This window comes from Pelophylax lessonae (assembly GCF_965119305.1).
Source record: "Pelophylax lessonae genome assembly, chromosome: 10".
In the NCBI taxonomy this organism is placed as follows: domain Eukaryota; kingdom Metazoa; phylum Chordata; class Amphibia; order Anura; family Ranidae; genus Pelophylax; species Pelophylax lessonae.
In genome coordinates, this window is record NC_138777.1 from 168,716,505 (window position 1) to 168,743,273 (window position 26,769).

General features: G+C 47.5%; 1 protein-coding gene across 1 annotated transcript in view; it reads left to right on the top strand.

Moving 5' to 3' along the window:
• Positions 1 to 26,769, top strand: part of WDR74 (WD repeat domain 74) — an 80,465-nt gene that overhangs the window by 22,250 nt on the left and 31,446 nt on the right. The window contains exon 2 of the mRNA XM_082269583.1: positions 22,372 to 22,436. Within this exon, the coding sequence (XP_082125709.1) occupies positions 22,379 to 22,436 (58 nt within the window). The 5' untranslated portion in view covers positions 22,372 to 22,378. The remainder of the gene's footprint in view (positions 1 to 22,371; positions 22,437 to 26,769) is intronic.

The following is a 26,769-nucleotide window of genomic DNA, read 5'->3' on the forward strand; positions in this document are numbered from 1 at the left end:
GTATTTGGTAGAAGAAGGGCACCGGTACCATCGTGTCAGGAGCTTGTAACCCTTCTCCTGGACGCGGGTATCGGGGGACAGTGAGTGAGTCATAGCGAAGCATTTACGCCAATCAATAACCGAGAGAACTCGACCCAAGTCTCTGTCCCAAGCGGCGGTGTAGTTTGGAAGATCAGGACGGAGAGTATTTAGAAGCAGGGAGTACAGTAGGGACACCGTGTGCGTGGGAGGATCGTCTTGGAGCAGGAGGGCGTCAAATGCCGACGGATCCCCTCGCACCTCATCCAGCGAAGACAAGGAACGTACATAGGAGAAGGCCTGTTGCCGCTGCAACCAGCCAGCAGAATCGCCAGCCCCTGCGGTGGAGTTGAGGGGGTGCAACAAGGAAGGGTCTGTTCGCAAGAGTTGGGACACACAGCGATGATTTGTCGCATTCCAAGGCCCAAACGTTGAACAGGAGGCCGCCGGGGGAAACGCCGGAGAACCGAAAAAGGGCGTCATGGGACCCTGGGGGCTCGAGATTTGGCCCGTCCCGTTGAGACAATCCCAAACCCGCAGGGTCTGGGAAGTCAGGCTACCCTGTGTGGGTACCAATCCACGAAGGTGTAAGGTGGTCCATGGAAGCGCCCTAAGGTCCACGGGGGTGAGGAGTTGCTCAATCTGTACCCACAGAGGGGTCACGGATCTGGGTGATAAAGGTAGAAGGGGTCCGTGGATAGAGGGCGGCAGCGAGTGGGCGGCCTCATTTATCCTGAAACTTATACCTGTGAAGGGCAAGTTTTTGGTCATATGTGCAGGCCGAGGCCACATAGAGGTCTCGAAGTTGGGACCTGGCTGCAGATAAGTCAGCGAGGGCAGCATCAGTAGGATTCTGTTTATGGGCCGTCTCAAGCGTGCGAAGCCGAAGAGTCGCATCCGCTATAGAGGCCAACCTGGCTCTCTTAAGCCGTGTGCCGAGTTGGATAAAGGTACCTCGCAGGACCGCCTCTAGTGCCTCCCATTGTAGAGGGGGGGACGTAGGGTCGTCAGCGTGATCCAAAAAAAAGTTTTTGATGGCAGTGAAAATCGCGTCAACACAATCGGGGGCTGTCAACAGGGAGTCGTTAAGTCTCCAGGTCCACTCCCGAACCGGTGCAGCCGGGGGGTAGAGCGTGAGAAAAATCGGAAAGTGATCAGACCAAACCAACGTCCCAACGTCAGTTTCTGGGGACCAGTCTAAGCAGCCATGGTCTACGAAGAAGTAGTCAATCCTACTATAGGGCCGATGTGCGGAGGAGAAATGAGTGTATTCCCAGGCCATCGGGTGGAGAACTCTCCAAACGTCGACTAGGTGCATGTCATGAAGGGCACGCTTCAGGGCCCTCAGCTTCGTGTAGGAGAGAGACGATCGGGAGGAAGAGGTGTCCAAACCAGGGTCAAGGGGGAGATTAAAATCCCCGCCTAGGATGACCTTTCCTTCTGCGAACCCGGCAAGAAGTTCTAGGTATTGCAGGGCCAGGGTGACCTGATCAGTATTGGGCAGGTAGAAATTGGCAACTGTATACTTCAAACCCCAGAGAGAAAACTTAACCAGTACGTACCTGCCATGTGGGTCTACAACATGGTCGATCAGGATAATGGGTAAAGACTTATGGAATGCAACGGATACCCCTTTGGACTTCTGGAGTGGATTAGAGCTGTGGAACCATCTATTAAAGTACCTGTTGGAGCAAGAGGGGACAGAATTGGAGCAAAAATGTGTCTCCTGTAAAAGCAGCACATTACCATGGCGTTTGTGCATGTGGTAGAGAACCTGGCCCCTTTTGGAAGCATTGTTGAGACCCTGAACATTATAGAAGCCTAAGGTAAGCCTGGGGATGGATACTCACCGTGTGGGCCATAGTCAGATGCACGCAGAGAGATGGGGAGCGGAGGGAGAGAAAAAAAAAAAAAAGGGGGAGAAAAACACACCAAAGGAAAGGAAACAAGGGAGGAGCGGAAAAAAAACAGACAGGGGGGGCTCCCTATTGAGGAGCCAAGAAAGCTAAGGTGCCTGAAACAGGGCACAGTGGGAGATACTCTTTACAAGCACGGTCTGTGCTCAGCCTATGGGGGGTATAGAAACGGAGGAGGAGCCAGGAATGCATAGGTGGGTTCGGCTACTCAGCAGACCTGAGAGAATAACAAATGTATACACCTGAATAAGACAAGTATGGTAAATCAGAGCTCAAAATACACATACCAGAAACAGCGTAGAAATGCAACTGCAAACATAGGAAAGTAACAAAAATATACAATTTAAATGTAGAACCTTAAACGCAAAAAGCCGATATGCCCGGAGTCAACGGTGACGATAAGTGGTGATTGACCTCCCCGAACCCCAGCTGAGCAGAACTACAGCGAAGGGCAGGGGTAAGTCCGGTGAGATACATAGGCATTGTGAGCTGTAGAGAAAAACAGATTAAGACACATAGGATCAAGAGGAGGTCCATAGACAGGACTCGGGCACATCAGGACAGGAAGCATGGGAGGTAGATGCATAGGCCTCCGGGGACTGGGGTCGATGAGGGCCACGCCCATGGGAAGCGGGTCTGGAGCTGGAACGGGGGCGACGGCTTCTCTGAGGGAGAGGGCCCGGGAGCTGGGGCCGCAGGCGATCCTCAGGGGGGTCCAGCCAGTTCGGAATATCCACAGGAGCATGTCCCAAGAAGGAGAAGAAGTCCGGCAACTGGTCAGGATCCGCCAGCACAAATTTCCATGAATTAAAAGTCACCTTGACGCTAAAGGGGTGCCCCCACGTGTAGGTAGCTCCAATTTGGTGCAGCAGGTCCAGTATTGGGTGGACCACCCGTCGCATATAAAGGGTATGGCGGGAAAGGTCAGGGTAGAGGTGGATGGAGGAGCCATCAAAGTCCACGGGTCCCAGTCGCCATGCCCTCCTCATGATGTCTTCTTTTAGGGTATAATAGTGAACCCTGCATAACACGTCACGGGCGGCCATCACCTCCCCCACCTGGGCCCCCCACCCTATGCACTCTGTCCAGTTCAATGGGGGTGGTCGGTGGTCTTTCCAGGACCTGGTTGAGGATAGCCAGCACTGTAGGTTTAAGGTCTGCAGTAGAGGTGGCTTTGGGGAGCCCCTGGATCCTGATGTTGTTCCTACGGCTCCTGTTCTCCCCATCATCAATGCGGAGTTGCTGTTGGCGCAGGCGGTGGAGATGGTCCCGGGAAGCGGTTTCCAGTGCAATTATGCGGGTTTCATGGATCGCTTGGGTAGCGGTCACGGAGGCCACTGCGGAGTCCGTGTTGGAGATTTGCTGACGGACTGCGTTTAGTTCCGCATGCAGTGAGAGTTCCATCTTGGAGGCCCAGGAGTCAAAATCAGAGCGAAAAGCCGACAAGAGAGAGGTCGTTTCCGACCTGGGGAGATCTCCACCGGCATGCTGTTCCGGCTCTCCACGGGAGGTAGAGGGGCAAGATAAGACGGGTGCTGAAGGCATAGTGTCAGGGCAAGGAGGTGGCCCGTTGCAAATTGAGTCCCCGTCCAGGGAGGAGGGCAGGGAAGCCGGAGGTGAAGGCTTAGTCTTGACCCCTGTGCGTCCAGGAGCCATCTTGTCCGGCTTGGGAGACCGGGGTTCCGTAGGCGCTGTGCGTAGTAAATAGCGTTGCATGGAGCTCTGTTGGAGTTCTGGTGAGTCAGCGGTTTGGGAATTGCCCGCCGACATATGGAATGCAGGTGTAACTAGGCTGAGAGGTCAGCTGCTGGAGCCGGGCGGTCCCATGGCTCAGCACGGCATGGTCGCTGTTTTCAAATCAGGGATACATAAATCCACAGAGACATTAAGGGTCAAGCAGAAACAGCAGCAGTTATTAAAGTTGGCAGCAACACACACAACCACTCTAAGGATCAAAAAACTGCAGGGATAGAGAGAGCTGGAAGTGAAAGCTGAAGAGATATCACAGAGGGCTGTGTGCAATACTCTGCAGAGCAGCGCTGGGTGTCACCAAGAGTTCAGCTGCATCTAGCCGCCCGAGGTCACCAGAGTTCCGGGCAAGGGTGCACCTCATCGTGGGGATCAAAGTGGGGCACAGTATTGCAAGAACCCTGTAAACAGCTTACGGTGGACTCCTGTGTGCCAGGGCCAGAGTGTTAGGCAGCCAGCAACATGGATAGAAGCGCACTGCAACACAAGAAAACAATCTGCGAATGCACAGGGGGAATAAGTAGAGTGCTTGACAGTACTTGGAAGGAGGCTGGAGATGAAAGTCTGACTGAGTTTGCTGAATTGCACACTACATTCAGTAGCAGGGTGATCTTTGTTGTAGCCTGTCTGCATTAACTGGCCTCAGTCGAGGTACCCAAGTGGAGGGGGGCTGCTGACTTTAAGAGGATAGTACCCGGTGCGCTGGAATGTATAGTAGGGCTTACCAGATGTCCCTGGCGGGATCGCCGCGTTATGCAGGCAAGTCCGCGGCTTCCGGCCGCGAGTAGGCTTCGCACTTCATACAGGAAGAATCCTCCCTTATCTCCCCTGAAGTGGATGGCTGTCAGCCTGGTCTAGCAGGGCTCTCGTCGGGGGGATGACAGATGATGCAGGGGAGCGGGCCTTTGCGATCGTGTAGGCGGACGGCCGCTTCAGGAAAGGCCGCGGCTTCCGCCTATAGGTAGGCCGCAACGGCTCCCGGGTGCCGATCGGGCCGCTGGAAACAGCAAAAGTTCCCCTGAAGTGCTGGGCAGGAGCCGTAGGGCAAGGTGATGTACTTCAACAGCACAGGGTAGCTTCAAGGGTGAAGGATGGCTGTTGATTAGATTCGGGAAGACGGAGCTCTCGTTCCCGGCGTCCTCCCACATCGGCTTCCGGTTACGCCCCCTCTGCATAGGTGTTTTTAAGCTGCAAATAAAAACCCAGGGCCCGTGCGTTCTGATGACCAGCGTCAGAGCTGTAAAAACGGCTGGCGCTGCTAAAGGCTGATTAACGATGCTTATACAGCGTTAAGCCACGTTATACGTTTTTTTAATGTGAAAATCAATGTTTCCCTATGGGAGCCTATTGATTTGAATGGAAGTCGCATTAAAAGTCGGATCAGGATGATTGGACTTGTGATGTGACTCAGGCTCTGAGGATCATGAGGGGGAACTCCACGCCAAAATGGGAAAAAAACGGCGTGGGGGTCCCCCCCAAGATCCATACCAGGCCCTTATCCGAGCATGCAGCCTGGCAGGTCAGGAAGGGGGAGGGGATGAGCAAGCGGCCCCACTCCACAGACCATACCAGGCCACAAGCCCCTCAACATGGGGGGGTGGGTGCTTTGGGGCAGGGGGAGCTCTGCACCTCCCAACTCCAAAGCACCTTGTCCCCATGTTGATGAGGACAAGGGCCTCTTCCCGACAACCCTGGGCGGTTGTTGCGGGGGTCTGCAGGAAGGGGGCTTATCGGAATCTGGAGGCCCCCTGTAACAAGGGGGCCCCCCAGATCCTGGACCCCCTCCCTACGTGAATGGGTATGGGGTACATTGTACCCCTACCCATTCACCCCATAAAATGCAGTGTATGAAAATAATGACAGGAGACATTTTGAGAAGTTCTTTATTAAAAATCTTCCTCCGGTCTTCTCCCCTCTGGTCTTCTTCCTCCGTTCTTCTCCCCTCTGGTCTTCTCCCCTCTGGTCTTCTCCCCTCTGGTCTTCTTCTTCCTCCGGTCCTCCGACGACGATGTCTCCGGTGATTATGCTGACTCTGGTCTATGCAGCTTGTTATATAGCCATTAGGGGCGTGGCCTCATGGTGACGTCACCCAGAGACCCCGTCCCTTATGTCATCATCTTCAAACAATTCCTAAAAAGAAGATGCGGATGAGGATGATCTATATGCAGGTTTTTGTACCTCCTGTTTGTAAGGCTGTTAGGATGTTTAAAATGTAAGATCCTGCAGAGGTACCTCCAATGCAAGTATTTTAGCACTTCTAAAGGAGTGTGTTGCCTTTTTTTACCCTATGATGTTTAAGCTAGAAGCTCATTCTAGAAGAGTGGTGCAAATTGAACAGAAGGACAGAGCAGCAGAATGTCTTAGTGGTCAGAACCTTGCACATTGCAGCACTGGGTTGCTCATTTCAAACCCCAACCAGAACACTTCTAGCTGCACTGCAGGATGTCAGATTAGGCACTTATGAGGAAGAGGTTTTCCAGCATAATGAGTCACCTACTTGGTTGACATGGCCTTCATGAGCTTAGCCGTATGCATGCAGTTGCCATTGGAGAATGCTGTGTCCTTCAGGTGTATACTCGATCATGATGATTAGGTGTGTCCTTGGGGGGGTTCAGCGTCTTTTGTGTTGGTATTGTCCTTAGGGGGTATATCTGTCTGCAGTTGCAGCCTGTGAACCTGCCTTAACCCTTGCCTCTCTTCCAATGCAATGGAAGTTGGGATGAAGAATATTAATTCTATCCTAAATTATAATTATGACAAGTGGGACATATTTGTCTGCATTGTGAGAGTTTAAACTGTCACCTTCAAGGGCTAGCTTCATTTGATAGCAAAGATCTGGGATTGCGTATAGTTTGGCCTCCTGCTTCTAGGTAAATGTCTGCCGAATGAAAGAAAACTGCAGTTCAAGAGTCGGTGTCCAACTCCAAAGAGGTTTGCTTCTATAGTTCCGGCTTGGAGTCCAGAAAGAATTGAAGAGTCATCAATCAAGAAGTCAGCAAAGAGCCCCACTTCTGTGGGAAAGGTTGCTTACTGGTCCTTTTTAGATTGTGCCACCCATACATATCTTATGGGCACCTGGCTTTTCTTCTGACAAGAGGGTACAGCTTTGGTCTTGGACACTTGGACCCTCAGGCACTTCTGGCCATGTTGGACAATCAGTCACCTTCAAGCATCTAACTGTGCCAGGAGTAATCCTTTGCTCCAGCAACAATAGACATGTTCTGCTAACCAACATCATTCTCACTGTCTCTAGGAGTAGGAAGGGCAAATCCAGCAGATGTGATTTTAAGATGAGTACTATTGCTCCTCAGAGGGATGCCTATTTCCAGCTCCCAAAGCTGTCTTCTCTGACATACCTCTGGTCCTACATGTGTCAAGACTAGGGATGAGCTTCGCGTTCGAGTCGAAGGCACAGTAAATTCGACTCGAACATCACTCGTTCCATCGTTCGTCGAATGACGAACAAATGTGCTTCTTCGCGGGAAATTCAAGTTTCCCATAATGCACTGCATGCGCACCGAGCGTGCAGCGTGTTATGTGATTGGCCAAAGCATGCACCCTGACCTCATGCTTTGGCCAATCAAATGATCTCTGCCATGATTGGACTAAAGGCAGGCTGCCTTTAGCCAATCATGGCTCAGGGGTCAAGTACACGCCCCACACTACATAAAGGCTGCTTGCGCAGCTGCAGCGTGTAGTGTCATTGTGCGGGCGATGAGACAGGGACAGGCGCGCAATTGAGGCAGGGAGAGAGTAGTTTTTTTTGGAGTTTGTAAGACAGTGCAGAGACATTGCTAGCAGTGTACGGAGGGCCAGGTACATGTGTGAGGTAGGGAGAGATTTATTTCTTTACATCATATCAGACAGTGCAGCGCCAGTGAGTGAGTAGCAGTGTAGGGAGGGCCAGGTACGTGTGTGAGGTAGGGAGAGATTTCTTTGTTTACATTAGATACCAGTCAGAGTATAGTTCATCGGTCAGTTGTGGAACATTCTATATTATTCACAGACCTATTTGATTATAGATCACTTCAGATATCATTCAGAGTATTCATTGGTCAGTTGTGGAACATTCTATAATATTCACAGACCTATTTGATTATAGATCACTTCAGATATCATTCAGAGTATTCATTGGTCTGTTGTGGAACATTCTATAATATTCACAGACCTATTTGATTATAGATCACTTCAGATATCAGTCAGAGTATTCATTGGTCAGTTGTGGAACATTCTATAATATTCACAGACCTATAGGGTTATAGATCACTTCAGATATCAGTCAGAGTATTCATTGGTCAGTTGTGGAACATTCTAGAATATTCACAGACCTATTTGATTATAGATCACTTCAGAAATCAGTCAGAGTATTCATTGGTCAGTTGTGGAACATTCTATAAGCATCACAAATCATCCATCTATAGGATTATAGATTACATCAGATATCAGTGAGAGTATTGTTAATCGGTCACTTGCGTATCTATAACCACTACAGTTCATCTATAGCGCTATCAATTACATCATATCAGGTCATTGAGTATATATTGGTCAGTTGCGTATACCCTATATTGATCTGTATCAACATCATGTCCGAAAGGCCGACAAGGACAGGCTGACACTCACAGGCCACAAAAAGAGGGCAAGCAGCCTCTGTGTCCATTGTGAAAAGTGGTGGTCACAGTCGACATAGTGCATCCTCTGCAGGCGGGGCATGCCCGTCTTTTATTTCCGGTGCTGTCCGTGCTATTCATCCACAACATGTGGAAGAGTTGGTGGAGTGGATCAACAAGCCGTCCTCATCCTCCTCTTCCTCTGACACCCACACTCCCAGTAGTTTGCCTTCCACCGCAGCTGCCAAAGCAGCCTGTTCCACAGGTTCCTTCTCCACAGCTACTCCTTCAGTCACCCCACCATCATGCACGGAGGAGTCACCTGAACTATTCGATCATAGTGTCAGTGACATGCTCCTGGAGGATGCACAGCAATTTGAAAGCTGTGATGTTGGTTCCCTGGTTGATGAAGGGAATAACGTGAGCCTGGAGAGAGGGGGTGACAATGACGGATAAGAAACCAGCAGTTATGTTGCCACAGCTGAAGCATATTGCCAAGTTTGCTTCAGTGACAAGGAGGGAGGGGATGATGAGGTCACTGACTGTACTTTGGTGCCTGAAAGGATAGAGGAGGAGGGGGAGGATGAGGAGGACGCACAACTCCAACGAGGCAGGATGTGCTCCAGGCGCTGCCATAGCCGTAGCCAACCTATTGCGTCACAGCACAGAGCTCCACAGGTGCAGGGTGCTGCAAAATCCCAGCGGACTCCAAAAAGTTCATTAGTGTAGGCTTTTTTCAGCATCTGTGCAGTAGACCGCAGCGTTGCTGTTTTCAACATCTGTCTAAAGTGGATCAAGCGTGGCCAGAACACGCTCCTCATCTGCCATCTCTAACACTACTAAACCTCATGCCTTCTCAAATACCAGCATTGAGAGGGATGATGGTATAGCAATGAGTGGCACAGAGAGTTGCACCCAATCTGCTAGCAGTACACCACAAATTTCACTTCCCCAGTAATTGAACCATAGGAAGGTGCACATTACTGCTGACTCTTGGTCCAGCAGGCATGGACAGGGACATTGCATTTCCTTCACGGTGCACTGGGTAACTCTGCTGGCGGCTGGGAAGGATGCAGGACAGGGTTTGGTGTTGCAGCTCGTTTTGCCACTACGCCTCCAAAAAGCTGGTGCTTGTTCTGCCACATCTGGTTACTCCACCACCTCCTCCTCCATGTCCTCCCCCTCCATATCCTCTTCTGCTCCATTCTCCTCTGCAGCAGCAGTGCTCCCTAAGCGTTCAAGGGGGTACGCAAGCAGTCAGGTTAAAAGATGCCATGCTGTGCTTCAGTTGGTCTGTCTAGGGGATAGGAGTCACCAGGGGCGTACCTAGAGCATTTGGCACCCGGGGCGGATCCTATATCTGGCACCCCCCCCCCCCCCCCAGGCGACGAACTGCCCATTGACGTGTCACGTGTAAAATGTATGGAGATCCACTTTTACATTACACAGCCCCCTTACCCCTGGACCCCTTTACATTACACAGCCCCCGTACCCCTGGACCCCTTTACATTACACAGCCCCCTTACCCCTGGACCCCTTTACATTACACAGCCCCCGTACCCCTGGACCCCTTTACATTACACAGCCCCCGTACCCCTGGACCCCTTTACATTACACAGCCCCCTTACCCCTGGACCCCTTTACATTACACAGCCCCCCATTGGAACCCTTTACATTACACAGCCCCCATCCCCCCATGGAACCCTTTACATTACACAGCTCCCACCCCCCATGGAACCCTTTACATTACACAGCCCCCCAATAGAACCCATTACATTACACAGCCCCATCCCCAATACAACCCTTTACATTACACAGCCCCCCAATAGAACCCTTTACATTACACTGCCCCATCCCCCATACAACCCTTTACATTACACAGTCCCCCAATATAACCCCTTTACAATACACAGCCCCATCCCCTGACAGCCCCCCAATATAACCCCTTTACAATACACAGCCCCATCCCCTGACAGCCCCCCCAATATAACCCCTTTACAATACACAGCCCCATCCCCCATACAACCCTTTACATTACACAGCCCCCCAATATAACCCCTTTACAATACAACCCCCCCCCCTACCTCCCTACCTTCCTACCTTTTTAGGAGGAGAGCGGAGGAGGAGGAACTGTTTAAAGCAGAGGATGTGAGAGACTCACTGTCACTCCCGAGCCCTGAATACACAGCGGTCGGCGCCTCGGCGGGAACTTCAGAAGTTACTGTGCTAGTTAATGAGCAGGTGATTGGTTGATAGGCGGTCCTAGCAACCAATCGCATTCTCATTAACTGGCACAATTAACTCCGGCAGTGCCCGCTGATCGCTGTGTATTCAGGGCTCATAAGTGACAGTGAGTCTCTCACATCCTCTGCTTTAAACAGTTCCTCCTCCTCCGCGGCGGAAGCAGTCTGGCCGCCGGCCCCGGGTGTCACCCTGGTCTTCCCTGACACCCCCCTAATGTGTGGCACCCGGGGCGGACCGCCCCCCCTATTGGTACGCCACTGGGAGTCACACCGGTGCAGAGATTCTGTCAGCTCTGCAGGGGCAGGCTCAGAGATGGTTGATGCCATGACAGCTTGAGCCAGGCATGGTTGTATGCGATAATGGCATCAACCTTCTCTCCGCCCTCCGACAGGGACACTTGACACATGTTCCATGCTTGGCACATGTTATGAATCTGGTGGTGCAGCATTTCTTGAGCAGATACCCGGGCTTCCAAGATCTCAGGCCAGGAAAGTCTGTGGCCATTTCCACCGTTCGTTCAATGCCAGTGCTTGCTTATCTGACATTCAACGGGAATTCAACCTGCCCACCAACCGCCTCATTTGTGACATGCCCACCAGGTGGAACTCAACGTTGGCAATGCTGCAGCGGCTGCACATGCAGCAGAGGGCCTTCAATGAGTACCTGTGTGAGTATGGCACAAGGACAGGGTCAGGGGAGCTTGTTTTTTTTTCGCCAGGCCAGTAGATTTTGATTAGGGATGCATGCATCGTCCTGTCACCATTTGAGGAGGCCACAAGGATGGTGAGCCGGGTCGATGCATGCATCAGTGACCTTATCCTGCTAGTCTACCTGCTGGAGCACACGCTGCATGGAATCATGGACAGGGCACTTGAGGCAGAACAGCGGCAGGAAGAGGAGGACTTCCTTTCCTCACAAGGCCCCCTTTATGCAGATATCATTCCTGCAGGGCCACAAAACACACAGGAGGAAGAGGAGGAGGAGGATTTCAGCAGCATGGATGTAGAGGAAGAGGAATAGTATACAGCAGTCTTCAAGGGATGGTTTTGATTCCCCAGAAACCACAGGAGTTGTACATGGTTGGGGAGAGGTTGCTCCTGCTGACAATGTTATCCTTAGTGACCCAGAGGACTCAGAAGCTCATGCCTCCTCCAGCTTACATTGTATGGGCTCCCTTTTTCTGCAAAGCCTGCGAAAGGACCCGAGGATTTGTGCTAACAAGGAGAGGGATAATTACTGGTTGGCAACCCTTCTTGAGGCATCGTTCAGCCAAAGAGGAGCGGTGGAGAAGGTGGCCGGCTGACCGATGCCTTTAAACAGTTCTTTTGTCCTCCGCAACACCCAGGGCTGTTAGGTTTAAGCAACCATCGCCAGCGTCTCCATCATATGGTGCATGATTATCTAGGCGCAAGAGCAGACTTGGAGACCTTTCCAGCTGCGCATCCACTGGCTTACTGGGTCTTGAGGATGGACCACTGGCCAGAACTTGCTCAATATGCAATGGAGTTACTGGCCTGTCCTGCTTCCAGCGTGCTTTCTGAACGGATGTTCAGTGCTGCTGGAGGTTTTGTGATGGACAAAAAAGTGCGTCTGTCCACAGACTCTGTTGACCAGCTGACTTTTATTTAAATGTCGTATGTAATTTTTAACGGCAGGCCCTGTCCCTGTGCCCTCCTAACTGTGAGGGTTTACAGTGTTCAGGCACCACCAACACCAAAGGCCCAATTTTTGGCACCTGAGTAGTACATGCAATTTCAAATTTTTATGCAATTCTTACCAGCAGGTCCCATTCCTACTCCCAGCAAGAGTAACTGCGAGGGCTTGGTTACGGTGTTCAGGGACCACCTACGGCAAAGGCCCAATTTTTGGCACTTGTATAGCACATGCAATTTCAAATTTGTATGGAATTCTTACCAGTAGGTCCCGTTCCTGCTCCCAGCATGAGTAACTGTGAGGCCTTGGTTATGGTGTTCAGGCACCACCTACGGCAAAGGCCCAATTTTTGGCACTTGTATAGCACATGCAATTTCAAATTTTTATGCAATTCTTACCAGCAGGTCCCATTCCTACTCCCAGCAAGAGTAACTGCGAGGGCTTGGTTACGGTGTTCAGGGACCACCTACGGCAAAGGCCCAATTTTTGGCACTTGTATAGCACATGCAATTTCAAATTTGTATGGAATTCTTACCAGCAGGTCCCGTTCCTTCTCCCAGCATGAGTAACTGTGAGGCCTTGGTTACGGTGTTCAGGCACCACCAACAGCAAAGGCCCAATTTTTGGCACCTGTATGAAAGTACATGCAATTTCAAATCTGTATGTATTTTTAAGCAGCAGGGCCCGTTCCTGCTTCCAGCAAGAGTAACTGCGAGGGGTTACGGTTTTCAGGCACCACCAACAAACAAGGCCCAATTTTTCTGCACCCGTATGACAAGTACATGCGATTTGAAATTTGTATGTATATTTGTATATGACATTTTTTGCTTTAGAAATGGCAGTATTGCTGCAGCAGGCTACATACATCATAGAGATGCACTACTTTACAGGCACATTCAGGGGACCCCCCAGGCACGATATTTGAAGTAATTTTTTCATTTTTATAGTTTCACTTTAAGCCTCATTAAATCAGTAAATCAGTGCTCCTTTAAAAACGATCGTGTTTTTAAAAACTTTTTTTTTCATTGCTACATGTTCCCCAGGTCAGGACCCGGACCCCCATACACTTTTTTGGGGCAATAACTTGCATTTAAGCCTTCAAAATGAGGCCGTTGGATTTTTGAGGTTCGAGTCCCATAGACTTCAATGGGTTTCGTTTGTTCGAACAAACTTATCCTCTGTTCGCGATGTTCTGGTGCGAACCGAATCGGGGGGTGTTCGGCTCATCACTAGTCAAGACATTATGCAGCATACATGTCTGCTGGTTGGATTCTCAATCCACTCCTACTCTAGACAGGGATTCTTGTAAAAAATACAGAGGGAGTTATCAGAACCCTGCATGAGATTGGCTGGCTAGTCTTTCAAAGAGGGTCATCTGACTCCTACACAATCCCATGTGTATCTGAGAGCTTACAATTATCACAGTTCTGGATACATTGTTCTTGCCACTAGAGCATACTGGTGGTAGGATGCTGGGTAATTCCTCCCCTCTTCACCTGTCAGTGTCTTGATGCCTGATAATCAAGACCATGGTCTCTCCTATCCCTATATTGAGATGGACTCAATGGAAAAGGCTTCCTGTCCTGAAAGTGTTTTTTTCTCCAATGTTGATCATGCACCCAACTATTCATGTCTCGCAAACAGGCAGATTAAGCCTTGGGTGCTGGCACTGTAAATCTTCTGTGCTGCAGAGCTACATTCTGGTTTTCTGGCCAGCTCTTTTATGCTCTCTTCGCCTTTCGTCAACTGACAGCAGGCTATTTAGTCTCCAATGAGACTGAACAATATCACAGTGGTGTCCTACATCAGGGGGAAGGTCAGAACCTGCAGGGTTATTCCACTGAAAAAGGTAGAGATGACTGTAAACTAGGTAGATTTCATTGAGTCTACATTCAGAACCTCGGGGGAAGAATCCATATTTTGTGGCCCAATTGGGCAACAAGTGGTTCCTACGTCCAGGTTCCTTTAGGTGGATTTAATCTTCGGACAAGATTTCAGAGTTAGATCTGCTAGCATCTCCTTACTATTACAAGCTAGAAAGCCTAGGGCCAAGCCCTGGGTGCGGATGGTGTGTCAGATCAGGAAAAGTCTCAAGCCATATGCTTTCCTTCCAATCCGATCCATATACAGTGTTTTGGGGTCTGTTGCTAAAGACCATGGCAATTATTGCAGTAATTCCCCATTGGCCAAACAGGTCTTGGTTCCTGCTTTTGACACCTGGTTATCAGATTAAAGTCCTTTCTCTCTGAGAAGATCTTTTGTCACAGAGTGTAATACTCCACCCTTGTTCATCTTTTCCAGTTTCTTGTCCTGGAAGAAAGAAACTGATTAGGTTTGGCTGTTTTTTCTCTAAGCTAATATCTATAAATCCTACAAAAAGTTTTGAATAAAGCTTGTTCAAATTGGACTGCTTTGTTTTCTTTTGCTTCAGTCCTCTGGTCAGTTACATTCTGGACTTCAATTGATCTTAAGCTCTCTTAGAGTGCAGATCTCTGCAGTCCCTGTCATATCCGATGTCTCATTGGTGGACTATCCCTTACTTATCCAATACTTTGATGGGTGCTTCATCTAAGACTCGAGGGAGAGCCAAGACTCTCTAGGTGGAACTTACTACTTGCTCTGGACTTTCTTGCCAGCTCCTGATGAGATCTCTTTTCAGTACAGCTTGAGTAAAGACTGAACTATGAAGACATGCATTCTAAGAGCTATCTCCTCAGCCAGGACATTTGCCAAGATAAAAGCTTTAGGCTCAGAAGGATCTTTGGTGACTTACAGCTCCAGTTGGGATCACCTCCAGTCCAGATGGAATTAAGATTGAGCCATGATGTCAATCTCTCTAAGGGCGACATTCTCAGTAGGTTTGCCAGAATCAGGGCCTTTAGGACCCTTTGGCAGCTTGCTACTCCAGATGGGATCTCTTTCAGTCCAGTTTTGAGTCAAGGCTCGATTATAAAGGCAGCTTCTCTAATGGTTCTTTTTTCCTCGGTCAGGAGGTTTGCCAGGATCTGGGCCTTAGGCCCTGAAGGATCCTTGTTGGCATTCTGCCTAGTATGAGTAGTGTTTATATTCATATTGGGTTGCAAACTGAGGTGGCTTTGGCATCCTATGATAATAAAAGATTTGTTCCTTCCATATGCAGGACCACTAAAGATAACTGATTCCATGCCGTGGGTATTGGGATACTTCAAGCATGCTCACAAGCTACAGCTTTGCTCAGAGTTTTAGGACATCTTTGTCACTCTCTCTAGTAGAACCAGTGGGACAGAGATATCATCATGAATCATCGTTGGATGGGTCATTTCAGCTAGCCAACAGGCTTATAAAGTTTAGGGCTTAGTTCCTACGGAAGTAGTGACAACGCATTCAACCAGGAGTGTGTAGACATCGTGAGCTCCCTGTGAAAAGGCACCAGGAATATTTGTAGGGGAATGACATGTCTTCCATTAAGGCTGTTCTGGCTCATTGTGGGGTGTAGCTAACTTCCTTATACTGTTAATATCTATCCATAAGGTTTCTGTTGGCTAAGTGCCTTTGTTTAAAACACTACTTTTTTTGGGCATCCCACCCTTGTTTCTTTGGGCTAGTTAGTTCCCAAATGTATTCTGTCAAGGAGTTGATCAAATACTTACCTCAATGTTTTGTTTCTGATGGACTCCATGGCAGCAGGAGTTCCCTCCCAGTGTCATTAGTAGGCTAGTTATGGAACGAGGGCTCTGGCTCAGTCTGAAAATTTATGGGAGTGGGGTCCTATGGGGTAGGAGCGAGGGCGGGGCTACCCAAACTTATGATGCCGTAGAGTCCATCAGGAAAGGGAAATTACAGTAAGTATTTATTAGGAAATTTTCCGTTGTATGCCCAAAAGGTCTTGTATGCACGAGGCCTTATTGGAGATGTATAGGTTACTAAAAAAAAACAAACATACATACTCACCTCTATGCTGAAGCATCATTGTGATGCTGCAGCTGTCTCCTTCCAGCTCTAAGACCGAGAACTGAGCAATCACATGACCACTGATGGCTCAACTCTGTCTTCTCAGAGCGGAGAACGGTGACGATCAGTCACCACTCTGCTCTGCCCCTCCAGCACTCAGGAGAGGGCCGGGCTGGAGAGGGGCAGCATAGCTAGCTTTGACTCTTATGCTGAGAGCCGGAGCTAGCTGCCGGATGGATCCCAACAATATGGTCAGGATCTATACAGAGCCCAGAGCAGGTCTGTGATGTCAGCCAAGAAGAGGCTTTACCCCGCTGTCAGCTGATTCTGTGTCACAGGAGTGCAAAATTAAGTCCCCTTCTGTGACCCACAATGGACCAGAAGATGCATAGAACCCTTCTGCAAACCACTCCACAGCCACCCCGGAGCTGTGTGAACCAGCTCCATTGAGATTTGGTTACAGTCTCCTGACATGCAGGTTTTTTCTTTTTTGCTTTTAAGTGCAGATGTGAGATCTTGACCCTAGATCTCAAATTAAAGAGGACCTGTCCTGCTTATTTCTATTACAACACACCTACACAGGTTGAACTGGATGGACTATTGTCTTTATTCAACCTCACCTACTATGTAACTATGTAACAAGGGATGTTTACATTCCTTGTAATAGGAATAAAAGTGATCAAAAAAAATTTTTATTTTAAAGGGACAGTGTAAAAATGAAAAATGCAAGGTAAAAATAAATAAGAAAAAAAAAATTTAAAGCCCCCGTCCCTCCGAGCAGAAGCGAACGCAAACACAAGTCGCGCCCACATATGCAAATAGTGTTCAAACCACACATGTGAGGTATCGCCCCGATCCTTAGAGCAAGAGCAATAATTCTAACCCTAGATCTCCTCTGTAACTCTAAACTGGTAACCTGAGGAAGTTTTTAAATCGTCGCCTATGGAGATTTTTAAGTACCAATGTTTGTCGCCATTCCACAAGCGTGTGCAATTTTGAAGCATGACATGTTGGGTATCTATTGACTTGGCGTAACATTATCTTTCACATTATAGAAATAAATTGGGCTAACTTTACTGTTTTTTTTTTTTATTCAAAAAAGTGTATTTTTTCCAAAAAATTGCGTTTGTATTTAAAATTGCGACCTCTGATACGGTGTAACATAAAGTATTGCAATGATCTCCATTTTATTCTCTGGGGTCTCTGCTAAAAAAAAATATATAATGTTTGGGGGTTCTAAGTAATCTAGCACAAAATACTGATTTTAACTACTTAAAATACTGATCTTAACTAATTTAACTGGACCTTAAGTGGTTAAAAGATAAAACTTTATCCAGAAGAGCTGAGCTACAGAAAGACTGTTGAAAACTGCAATAACACAGCATAGGATTCCACTGTATATATATTTATAAGAAGATACTTTAATCAAATTAATGTTACATGTCCTAGTAACATAATAAAAAAAACACAATTAGGGCTCTTTCACACGGTCCGCCTCCGCAGGCGGATCCGTGTTGCTCAGCGGGGATTGATCCGCGATCCCCGCTGAGCCGGGCGGATGACAGCTCCGTCTCCGCTTGCAGAGTGGAGAGGGAGGTGTCTCAGCACCCGCTGCCCTCTATGGGGGTTCGGATGAGAGCGGACCGCTTGTCCGCTCTCATCAGATCCGCTCCGCTCCGATTACTGAACGGATGGAAAAATAGGGTTTCCATCCGTCCAGATTTCAGCACAGGATCGGATGCGGATGGCAGCGGGTGTCAGCGGAGGTGACCTCCGCTGACACCCGCTGCCCCATAGAGCTGCATGGAGGATCCGATCAGATCCGCCTAAAAAACTGACAGGCGGATCTGATCGGACCGCCCGTGTGAAAGAGCCCTAAAAGAGAAAAGGGAATGACTTGTTTTTTTATACAAATTGGAAAATGTCTGTATGATATCAAATGCTTTGAGAGAGGGACTTCTAGGTATACTGAATTGCCAAGGCAGGGATGAGGGAGTAATATTTTAATGGACATGGACATTGGGACTCCAGAGCAAGAGATAGGAGAAATATTTTGCTACTTCACCTTATGGAGTGTGATATTTCCTGGGGGGTGATATGTTCAGTTACACTTCAATTTTGAATTAGTTATGGATATGAGGCTATTTATGGAAATATTTAATTCCTTAACTAGGGATGAAGTACAGTAGTATAGCTGTGAATATTTTCAGGACACTGAGGTGAAGACACACGCACACTTCCAGGGACTCTAGTGATAAGCTGGGGAGGGGGGTCTGCTGAGTCAAGGACAGGATACATTTTGCTGCTGAACCACTTAAAGCGGTTGTAAACCCGAAAATGAAAAAAAAAAAAAAACCTGCAAGACAAAGCCATAATGAGCTAGTATGCATCGCATACTAGCTCATTATGCATTACTTACCTTAGAACAAAGCCCCGACGCGGACCCCCGGCCATCGCTGCGGGCGCCGCCATGATCCCTCGGCGTCTCTTCCGGGTTTGGCGGCTCCGGCGCTGTGATTGGCCGGAGCCGCGATGACGTCACTCCCGCGCATGCGCCCGGGAGTGATTTTACGGCAAGCTGCCGGCTAGGAAAACTGAAGGTCCCCCGGACCTTCAGAGTGCATGCGCCGCTCGCGGGAGCGGCTGCATGCACTGCAAATATCTCCTAAACCGTGCCGGTTTAGGAGATATTAATTATACCTACAGGTAAGCCTTATTATAGGCTTACCTGTAGGTAAAAGTGTCAAAAAGCGGGATACTACCACTTTAAGCCCCAGCCCTATTTCGGACACTTTTTGTTCACAAGTTAAAACCAGTATTTTTTCCTAGAAAACTACTTAGAAACCCCAAACATTATATATATATATATTTTTTAGCAAAGACTCTGGAGAATAAAATGTCGGTCATTGCAATATTTGTTGTCACGCGGTATTTGCGCAGCGGTCTTTAAAACGCCATTTTTTTGGAATAATTTTGAAAAATCACATTTCACTGCATTTAAAAAATACTAAACAGTAAAGGTAGCCCATTTTTTTTGTATATTGTGAAAGATGATGTCACGCCGAGTAAATAGATACCCAACATGTTACGGTTTAAAATTGCGCCCCCCGTGGGATGGCGACAAGCTACGGTCAATTGAGATCTCAATAGGCAACGCTTTAAATTTATTTAACGGTTACCAGTTTAGAATTAGAGTCTAGCTCTTTTTTTTTTTAATTATTGCTCATGCTCTGGCGATCGCGGCGATACCTCACATGTGTGGTTTGAACAGCGATTTCATTTGCGGCTCGACTTCCGTATACCTTTTTTTTTGTGCGCGAGCTAACGGTGACGGGGGCGGCTAAATTGTTTTTTCCCCATTTATTTTATTTTTTTTTTTTAACTTTATTACAGTTTTAAAAAAAAAAAAAAAAATCTGATCACTTTTATTGCTGTCACAAGCAATGTAAACATCCCTTGTGACACCAATATGTAGTGACAGGTACACTTTATGGAGGGATCGAGGGTCTAAAAGACCCTAGACCCCTCCACTACACTACCCTGTATGCAAAACGCCGAAAACGGCTTTTTTGCATACAGCCGTTTTTCAAATTTGCCGCCTTTTGCAGCACAGTAACCCGAAAGTGACGTCATGGACGCCGCCTCCGGGTTACGTCATCGGAGACCCGATCGAAGCCGTTTCCGGCATTGATCGGGACTCCATCCAGCTGGCGGACGTGCCGGCTGGGTGCTCGGGGCTCCCGGTGGGATTGGAGCCCCGGTAAAAGCCACCGAAGGGAGGGGGGGGATACGTCACCTCCCGCCCCCCCGGGTAACGATCGAGCGGCTCCCGAGCCGCATCGGTCGGTACCGACGGAAGGCCAACCGTCGGCTCTAAGCCACGGTACCGGAATGATGCCTCTAGCTAGAGGCATCATCCCGGTACACTACCGCAAAGTTTACCGACGTACCCCTACGTTAGTATGTGGTAAGTGGTTAAATGGGGGTAAAGGACCGTTTCCAAACAAATTGTGGTGCTAAATGGGAAAATGCAGTGCTAGTTTCTGGGTTATTGGAGCTGAGAATTGAAGTATAACATAAGAACACTTTACCATGTCACCTGGAGTAGTCTCGCCAGAGAGCCACTTCCAAGCTTATTGGTGATCGACTTTCATATTGGCTATCAGTCTGACTGCATTAGGAAGACCCTAAATGTGGGATCCTTTCTAGCTCTAGGTTTATTTGGTACATTGATTTCCAAAAAACATCAATATCTCTCCTGCGCTCGAGTGGTATGCGGGAAGGTGAATCTTCTAGGCGGTTTTATGACACAAATTAAGTGGTCTTGCTGCCCCCCCCCCCCCCCCCTCAGGAACAAGGGTATCCATAAGGCACTACAAGAAAACAACAAGAGAAGGGCGCACCGACCTTGTGCTTTACCACTTAAAAGTTTATTAAAATCAAAGAAGGGTAGCGTACAATATACTCACAAACGTAGCATATGAACAAGCATATAGGAAATGGGCACCGCTCGCTTCTGGGACACTTCTCTACTGCTGGATAGCGTGATGGCGTCCTCAAAACCTGATGTGGCTTATGCGTTTCGAGGGAGGACCCTCTTCCTCAGAGCCAAAATCGCCAGGTGCTTGAACATGTCTATGCGGCTGCAGGCATGGAGTCAGTGTGGGCACTGCAGTGATATGCTGATGATTTTGATTGACAGCAGCGGGAGCTAATCGCGCCACACTGCTGTCTCAACCAATGAGGAGGGGAGTCCCAGGCAGCCTAGACACTCCTGCAACATCGCTGGATAAAGATGGGCCCAGGTGAGTATTAGGGGGCTGCTGCACACAGGTTTCTCTTATAAAGCATTAAGATAACAAAAAATCTTCTGCCTTTACAGTCCCTGAAAAACTTGCACCTTGCTCAGTGGCAAGTAGGGTTGCCACCCCATTCCTTTAAACCAGGACACACATTAGTTACACAGGTTCTGTGGCTGATTAAGAACTTCTAGACTAGAAGATTACTTTAAATGACAGTTGCGCGGTCGTGGGACACTGTACCTAAATAAAACGGATGTCCTTTTTTACCCACAAATAGAGCTTTCTTTTGGTGGTATTTGATCACCTATGCGATTTTTATTTGTTGTGATATAAACAAGAAAAGAGCGACAATTCTGGAAAAAAGAAAAAAACAATATTTTTCACTTTCTGCTATATAATATTCCCCAAAAAAAATCTTATTTTTTTTCATCATTTTAGGCCAATTTGCATTCTGCTACATATTTTTAGTAAAAAAAATCCCAATAGGAGTATTTAGATTGGTTTGCTCACAAGTTTGCATCTACAAACTAGGGGAAAGATTTGTCATTTTTTTTTTTTACTAGTAATGGCAGCGAGCAGCGATTTTTAGCAGGACTGCGACATTGTGGTGGACAGATCGGACCCCTGACTGACATTTTTGACACTTTTGGGGGGACTAGTAACATTACTACAGTAATCAGTGCTAAAAAATATGCACTGTTACTGTAATAATGACACTGGCAGGAGAGGGGTTAACCCAGGGGCAATCAAAGGGTTAAATGTGAGCCTAGGGGTTTTTTTTTCTAACTGTGGGAGGGGGAGTTGGGCTTTTGAAATCAACACAGAGACCTGTGTTCCTAAATAGGAGGATCAGAGGAGCTCTGTGTTGATAGCTGAGAGAACAACGGTCTGCTGTGTTTACAAACGCCGTTCTTTCTTTACAAGGAGCGATCGCGGGTGCCCGGCGGCAATCGCGGCCGCCGCCCATGTGGATTGGCTTCCCTGCTGCTCGAGTGGGCGCACCCAGGATCACTCCCGCAAATCGCCATACAGGTATGGCGATTCGTGGGAATCTGCCGCTGTATATAGGCTGCGGCTGGTTGGCAAGTGGTTATGTGGTAATTCAACTCACTCAGTGCCTTATATCAGCCACAGAACCTGTGTAACTCATATGCCCTGGTTTATAGGGATGAGGTGGCAAGAAACTGCAGCAACACATGTGAGAAGCAAATTAAAGTGTGGGAAAGTCTGGGTAGATAACATGGCACAGACTGGAAAGCAGGAAGGATAAGGATAACCAATCAGAGTGTATGTAAGAAGCGGGTACAGCCGCACAATCTGCACTACACTGAGGAACGCCAACCACACTTTACTGCTCAGTTCATCTACAACACCAGATCACGTGAGCTCCGCGTTCCCTGTTCACCCAGTCATGTGACTGCGACGTCATCGGGCCCTGATCGCTGGCATGGTGGTAAACATGGCGGCGCCGGCACGGAACCACGTGTGGGTTGGTACTGAGACCGGGATTCTTAAAGGTAAGTGGTCCTGTCTGTAGGTTCTAATCCCCGGCTAAGTAAAAGAACTGCTGGGACGAGTGATTAGGCTGCTGCCTGTGAAGTGTGCTAGGAAGCACAGTATATTGTCAGTGGAGGGATCACAGTGCTGTGCTCTCTTTATTCCCCCAAAACTTATATATATATATATATATAAGATAGATAGATAGAAGAGCCATCTAATTATGCCATATTTTCAGGCCAGCCTATGTGAGTGTTTCATTATAGATCTGTATATGCAAAACACATGTATCTTCGTTTTCTGTCTCCATCATCCTGATACTTTGTATACTGTTGGCAAGAGGAATAGAATACTGATAGGGGTGTCAGTTGTGTGACTAAGTTGCTGCTTCCCACAGATTCCTATTGTAAGCACTAGGCTATTCCCCTGCAGTTGCCCCAAGGGTAGGGTCACCACCTCATCCCTTTAAACCCGATCACATATTGTTCACCGGTTCTGAGGTTACTTTAAAGCAGACAAGTGAGTTTAATTAAGGACCGGAAAGGTTTTGCCCCCTTAATGACCAGGCCATTCATTGAGAAACCGCACTGCATTACTTTAACTGACAATTGCGTGGTCGTGCAACGCTGTACCCAAATAAAATTGATGCCCCCCCCCAAATAGAGCTTTCTTTTGGTGGTATTTGATCACCTCTGCGGTTTTTATTTTTTGAGCTATAAAGAAAAAAAGCGCCAATCCTGAAGAAAAAAAAAAAAATATATATATATATATATAATATATATATATATATATATATATATATATATATATATATATATATATATATAATATAAATTCATTTCTGCTATAAAACATATCCAATAAAAAAAATATTTAAAAATCTAATTTTTTTTTTCACCAGTTTAGGCCAATATGTATTCTGCCTCATATTTTTGATTGAAAACAATCCCAATAAGTGTATATTGATTGGTTTGCGCAAAAGTTATTGCATCTACAAACTAGGGGATAGATTTGTCGTTTTTTATTTTTTACTAGTAATGGCGGCAATCAACACTTTTTAGCGTTACTGCCGCAGACAGATCAGACACTTACTGATGCTTTTGAGGGGGACCAGTGACATTACTACAGTAATCAGTGCTAAAAATAGGCACTGTTACTGTAAAAAAAGACACTGCCAGGGTGGGGTTAACACCAGGGGCGATCAAAGGTTTAAGTGTGCTCCTAGGGAGTGCTTCTAAGTGTGTGTGGGATGTATTCAATAGATGAACACAGAGGCCTTGGTTCCTAAATGGTAAGAACACAGGATCCCTGTGTTCGTCTGTGACAGAACGGCGGTCTGCCTTGTTTACATAGGCAGACTGCTGTTCTGTCTCCATGGGGAGCGATCGCAGGTGGCCGACGGACATCGCATCCACCGGACCCATTGATTGACTCCCCCCCCCTCCCTCCGGCCAATCGGCAGCGTGCGTGCGTGCTTCCACTATCTATTACAGGAAGCGTAGTACAGGTACCTTGTTTCGCATAATAGAGCCGACCTGCCGCAGTTAAACTACGGCGGCTGATCAGCAAGTGGTTAATTACCCCCTTACTCAGCCACAGAACCTGTGTAATTATTGTGTTTGGTTTTTAAGGGATGACATTGAGACCCTACCCAAGGGGTTGGAAATGGTTAAAGTCCTAGTTAAAAAAAAAAAAAACATGAATTAACACTGTACACCGTATACTGATTGATTCGCTCTGGTCTGTCTTGGAAGCGATGCAAAGAAAAGAAGGAGAAGAGCGGGAATTTCAAGTCCCTGGACCGGCTGTGTGGGCACTGACAGCTTAAAGTGGGAGTAAACTCCCTTGCAAAATTTTGTACCTATAGGTAAGGCTTACCTATAGATACTGTAAATATCTCCTAAACATTCACCGTTTAGGATATATTTACTGTACATGCTGTTGGTTTCATCACCGGTGCATGCACTCTTAGGCTAAGTTCACATGTAGGCATTTTGGGGCGTTTTTCTGCTTTAGGATCAGCTCAAAAAACGCCCAACAAGACAAATCCTATTAATTTCAATGGCCCCTGTTCACATCTGAGCGATTTGACGTTTTAAGCAAAACGCCCAACGCTCAAAAAAGTACACGAGCTTCTTTTTGGGCAGATTACAGGCATTTTTATTTTTTCTATTGGTAACTTGTCAACCTAAAAACGCCTGCACAAAAACGCCTGTAAAAATGCCTGTAAATAGCAACGCCAAGATGTGAATGTAGCCTAAAGGAACGGCCATCCGAGCTGTTCCTTCACAGTCCTGTGCCGTAAAATGACAGCTCACGCGGGAGTGACGTCATCTCAATTTCAGCCATTCACACAGCTGGACCCCAAGAACATTGAATGAAGAGGGAAGAAGATGGAAGCCTTGTCACCGCTGACAGCTCCCTGCTGGAATGGCTTCGTTCTACGGTAAGTTTCACAAAATGTGTTAGTATGTGATGCATACTAGCACATCATAGCTTTACCTTGCAGGTTCCAGAAAAAAAAAATGCACAGCAGTTGATTACCGCTTTAACACCCATGGAGATAGGTTCAGCAGGGATTGGGGTGGGAAGAGGGTGTATGGTGTTTACCTTTTCATTTTTGTTGAAAAGGTGAACACTTTAACGGGTTAAGGACCGCCCGCCGCAGTATAACTGCGGCGGGCGGGAGCCCCTCCTGCGGGAACCGATGCAGGTATATTTTGGTCGCGTGCCTGCAGCTAGAGGGCGAGCGTGCGCCGCCGGCGGCGCGCTCCCGCCCCCAATTGGCAGCGGGGACTCGGATGCATGTGGCAGGGGGTTCCGATTGCCGCCTGATGCCCACAATAGTTCCCTGTTGAGAGAGAATGGTCAGCTGTTGTAAACACCGCTGACCGTTCTTCTCTGGAATGATCACAGAGCCCCTGTGATCCTGCTGTATAGGATCACATGTCTCTGTGATCATTTCACAAGCCACGTCCCCCCCCCCCACCGTTAGAATCACTCCCCTAGGCTCACATTTAACCCCTTGATCACCCACAGTATTAACCCCTTCCCTGCCACTGTCATTATTAAAGCAACAGTGCTTATTTTTAGGACTGATTACTGTAGTAATGTCACTGGTCCCCCCCCCAAAGTGTCAAAAATGTCTGTTAGGAGTCTGATCTGTCCGCCGCAATGTCGTAATCCTGCCAAAAATGTACATGTATAAATATGTAGCAAAAAACAAATTGGCCTAAAATGTTAAAAAAAATTAGATTTTTACTTTTTTTTTTTTGGGGGAATGTTATATAGCAGAAAGTGAAAAATATTGTTTTTTTTCCAGAATTGTTGCTTTTTTTTTTTGTTTATAGTGCAAATAATAAAAATCGCAGAGGTGAACTAATACCACCAAAAGAAAGCTCTAGTTGTGGGAAAAAAAGGACATCTATTTTATTTGGGTACAGCATCGCACAGCCGCACAATTGTCCGTTAAAATAATGCAGTGCTGAATCGCAAAAAAAGGCCTGGTCATTAAGGGGCAAATCCTTCCGTTCCAGAAGTGGTTAAAGTAAAACTACAGACAAAACTTTTTCAATGCTGGATAGCGTAAGGAAGGGTTGCATATCCTGACATTTCTTTTTTTTTTTTTTCCATATTTTTCACAGTGGGGGAGGGTTCCCTTCACTTCCTGCCTCATAGCCACAACAGGAAGTGAGGGAAATCACTGGTTGTCACCAAAAGAAATGACTCCATGGTAAGGATGCCCACTATGCCTGTTCTGGTGACCACTTACCGCTTTGGTCACATGATCTCCCCTCTGTCAGCCAGCACTGTAGAATGTAGAATTCTGGGATAAATCTAACTGAATGATAAGTTCACTTTTAAAATAAATAAATGCACATTTTTTTCAGGTGAAAAATGTGCATTTACTTTTTGTTGTAGGAGCCTGGAAAGCATTGCACCAGCAGGTGCCATACAGGACATTGCAGACTCTCAGTGAAAGCTGTCTGCCTTTTCGTCGTACGAGCAGGCAGTTTAAAACTGAGAACTATGAGGCAGCATCCGCAAAGAATTCTGTTGAATGACCTGGTTGTGTGGGCGTAGCCCTGCACAGCTGCGCTCTTTTCAAAAAGTGACAGCTGATACGGGGACCTTCTCCCAGTACTGCTGTCACAGGAAGAGAGGGGATCTGTGAGAGACTTCAGCAGTGGGAACTTGTTCCACCCTAGAAAGGGGTGGAACATTTAAAATGTTCCCAAAGGTGAACTTAGCCTTAACACTTTGTCCAAAAGTAAAAAAATTTGACTTATAACTTGAGTGGAAATTCACAGATGTAACTGTTTCTGAAAACAGTTACATGCAAAAGCATGCCTT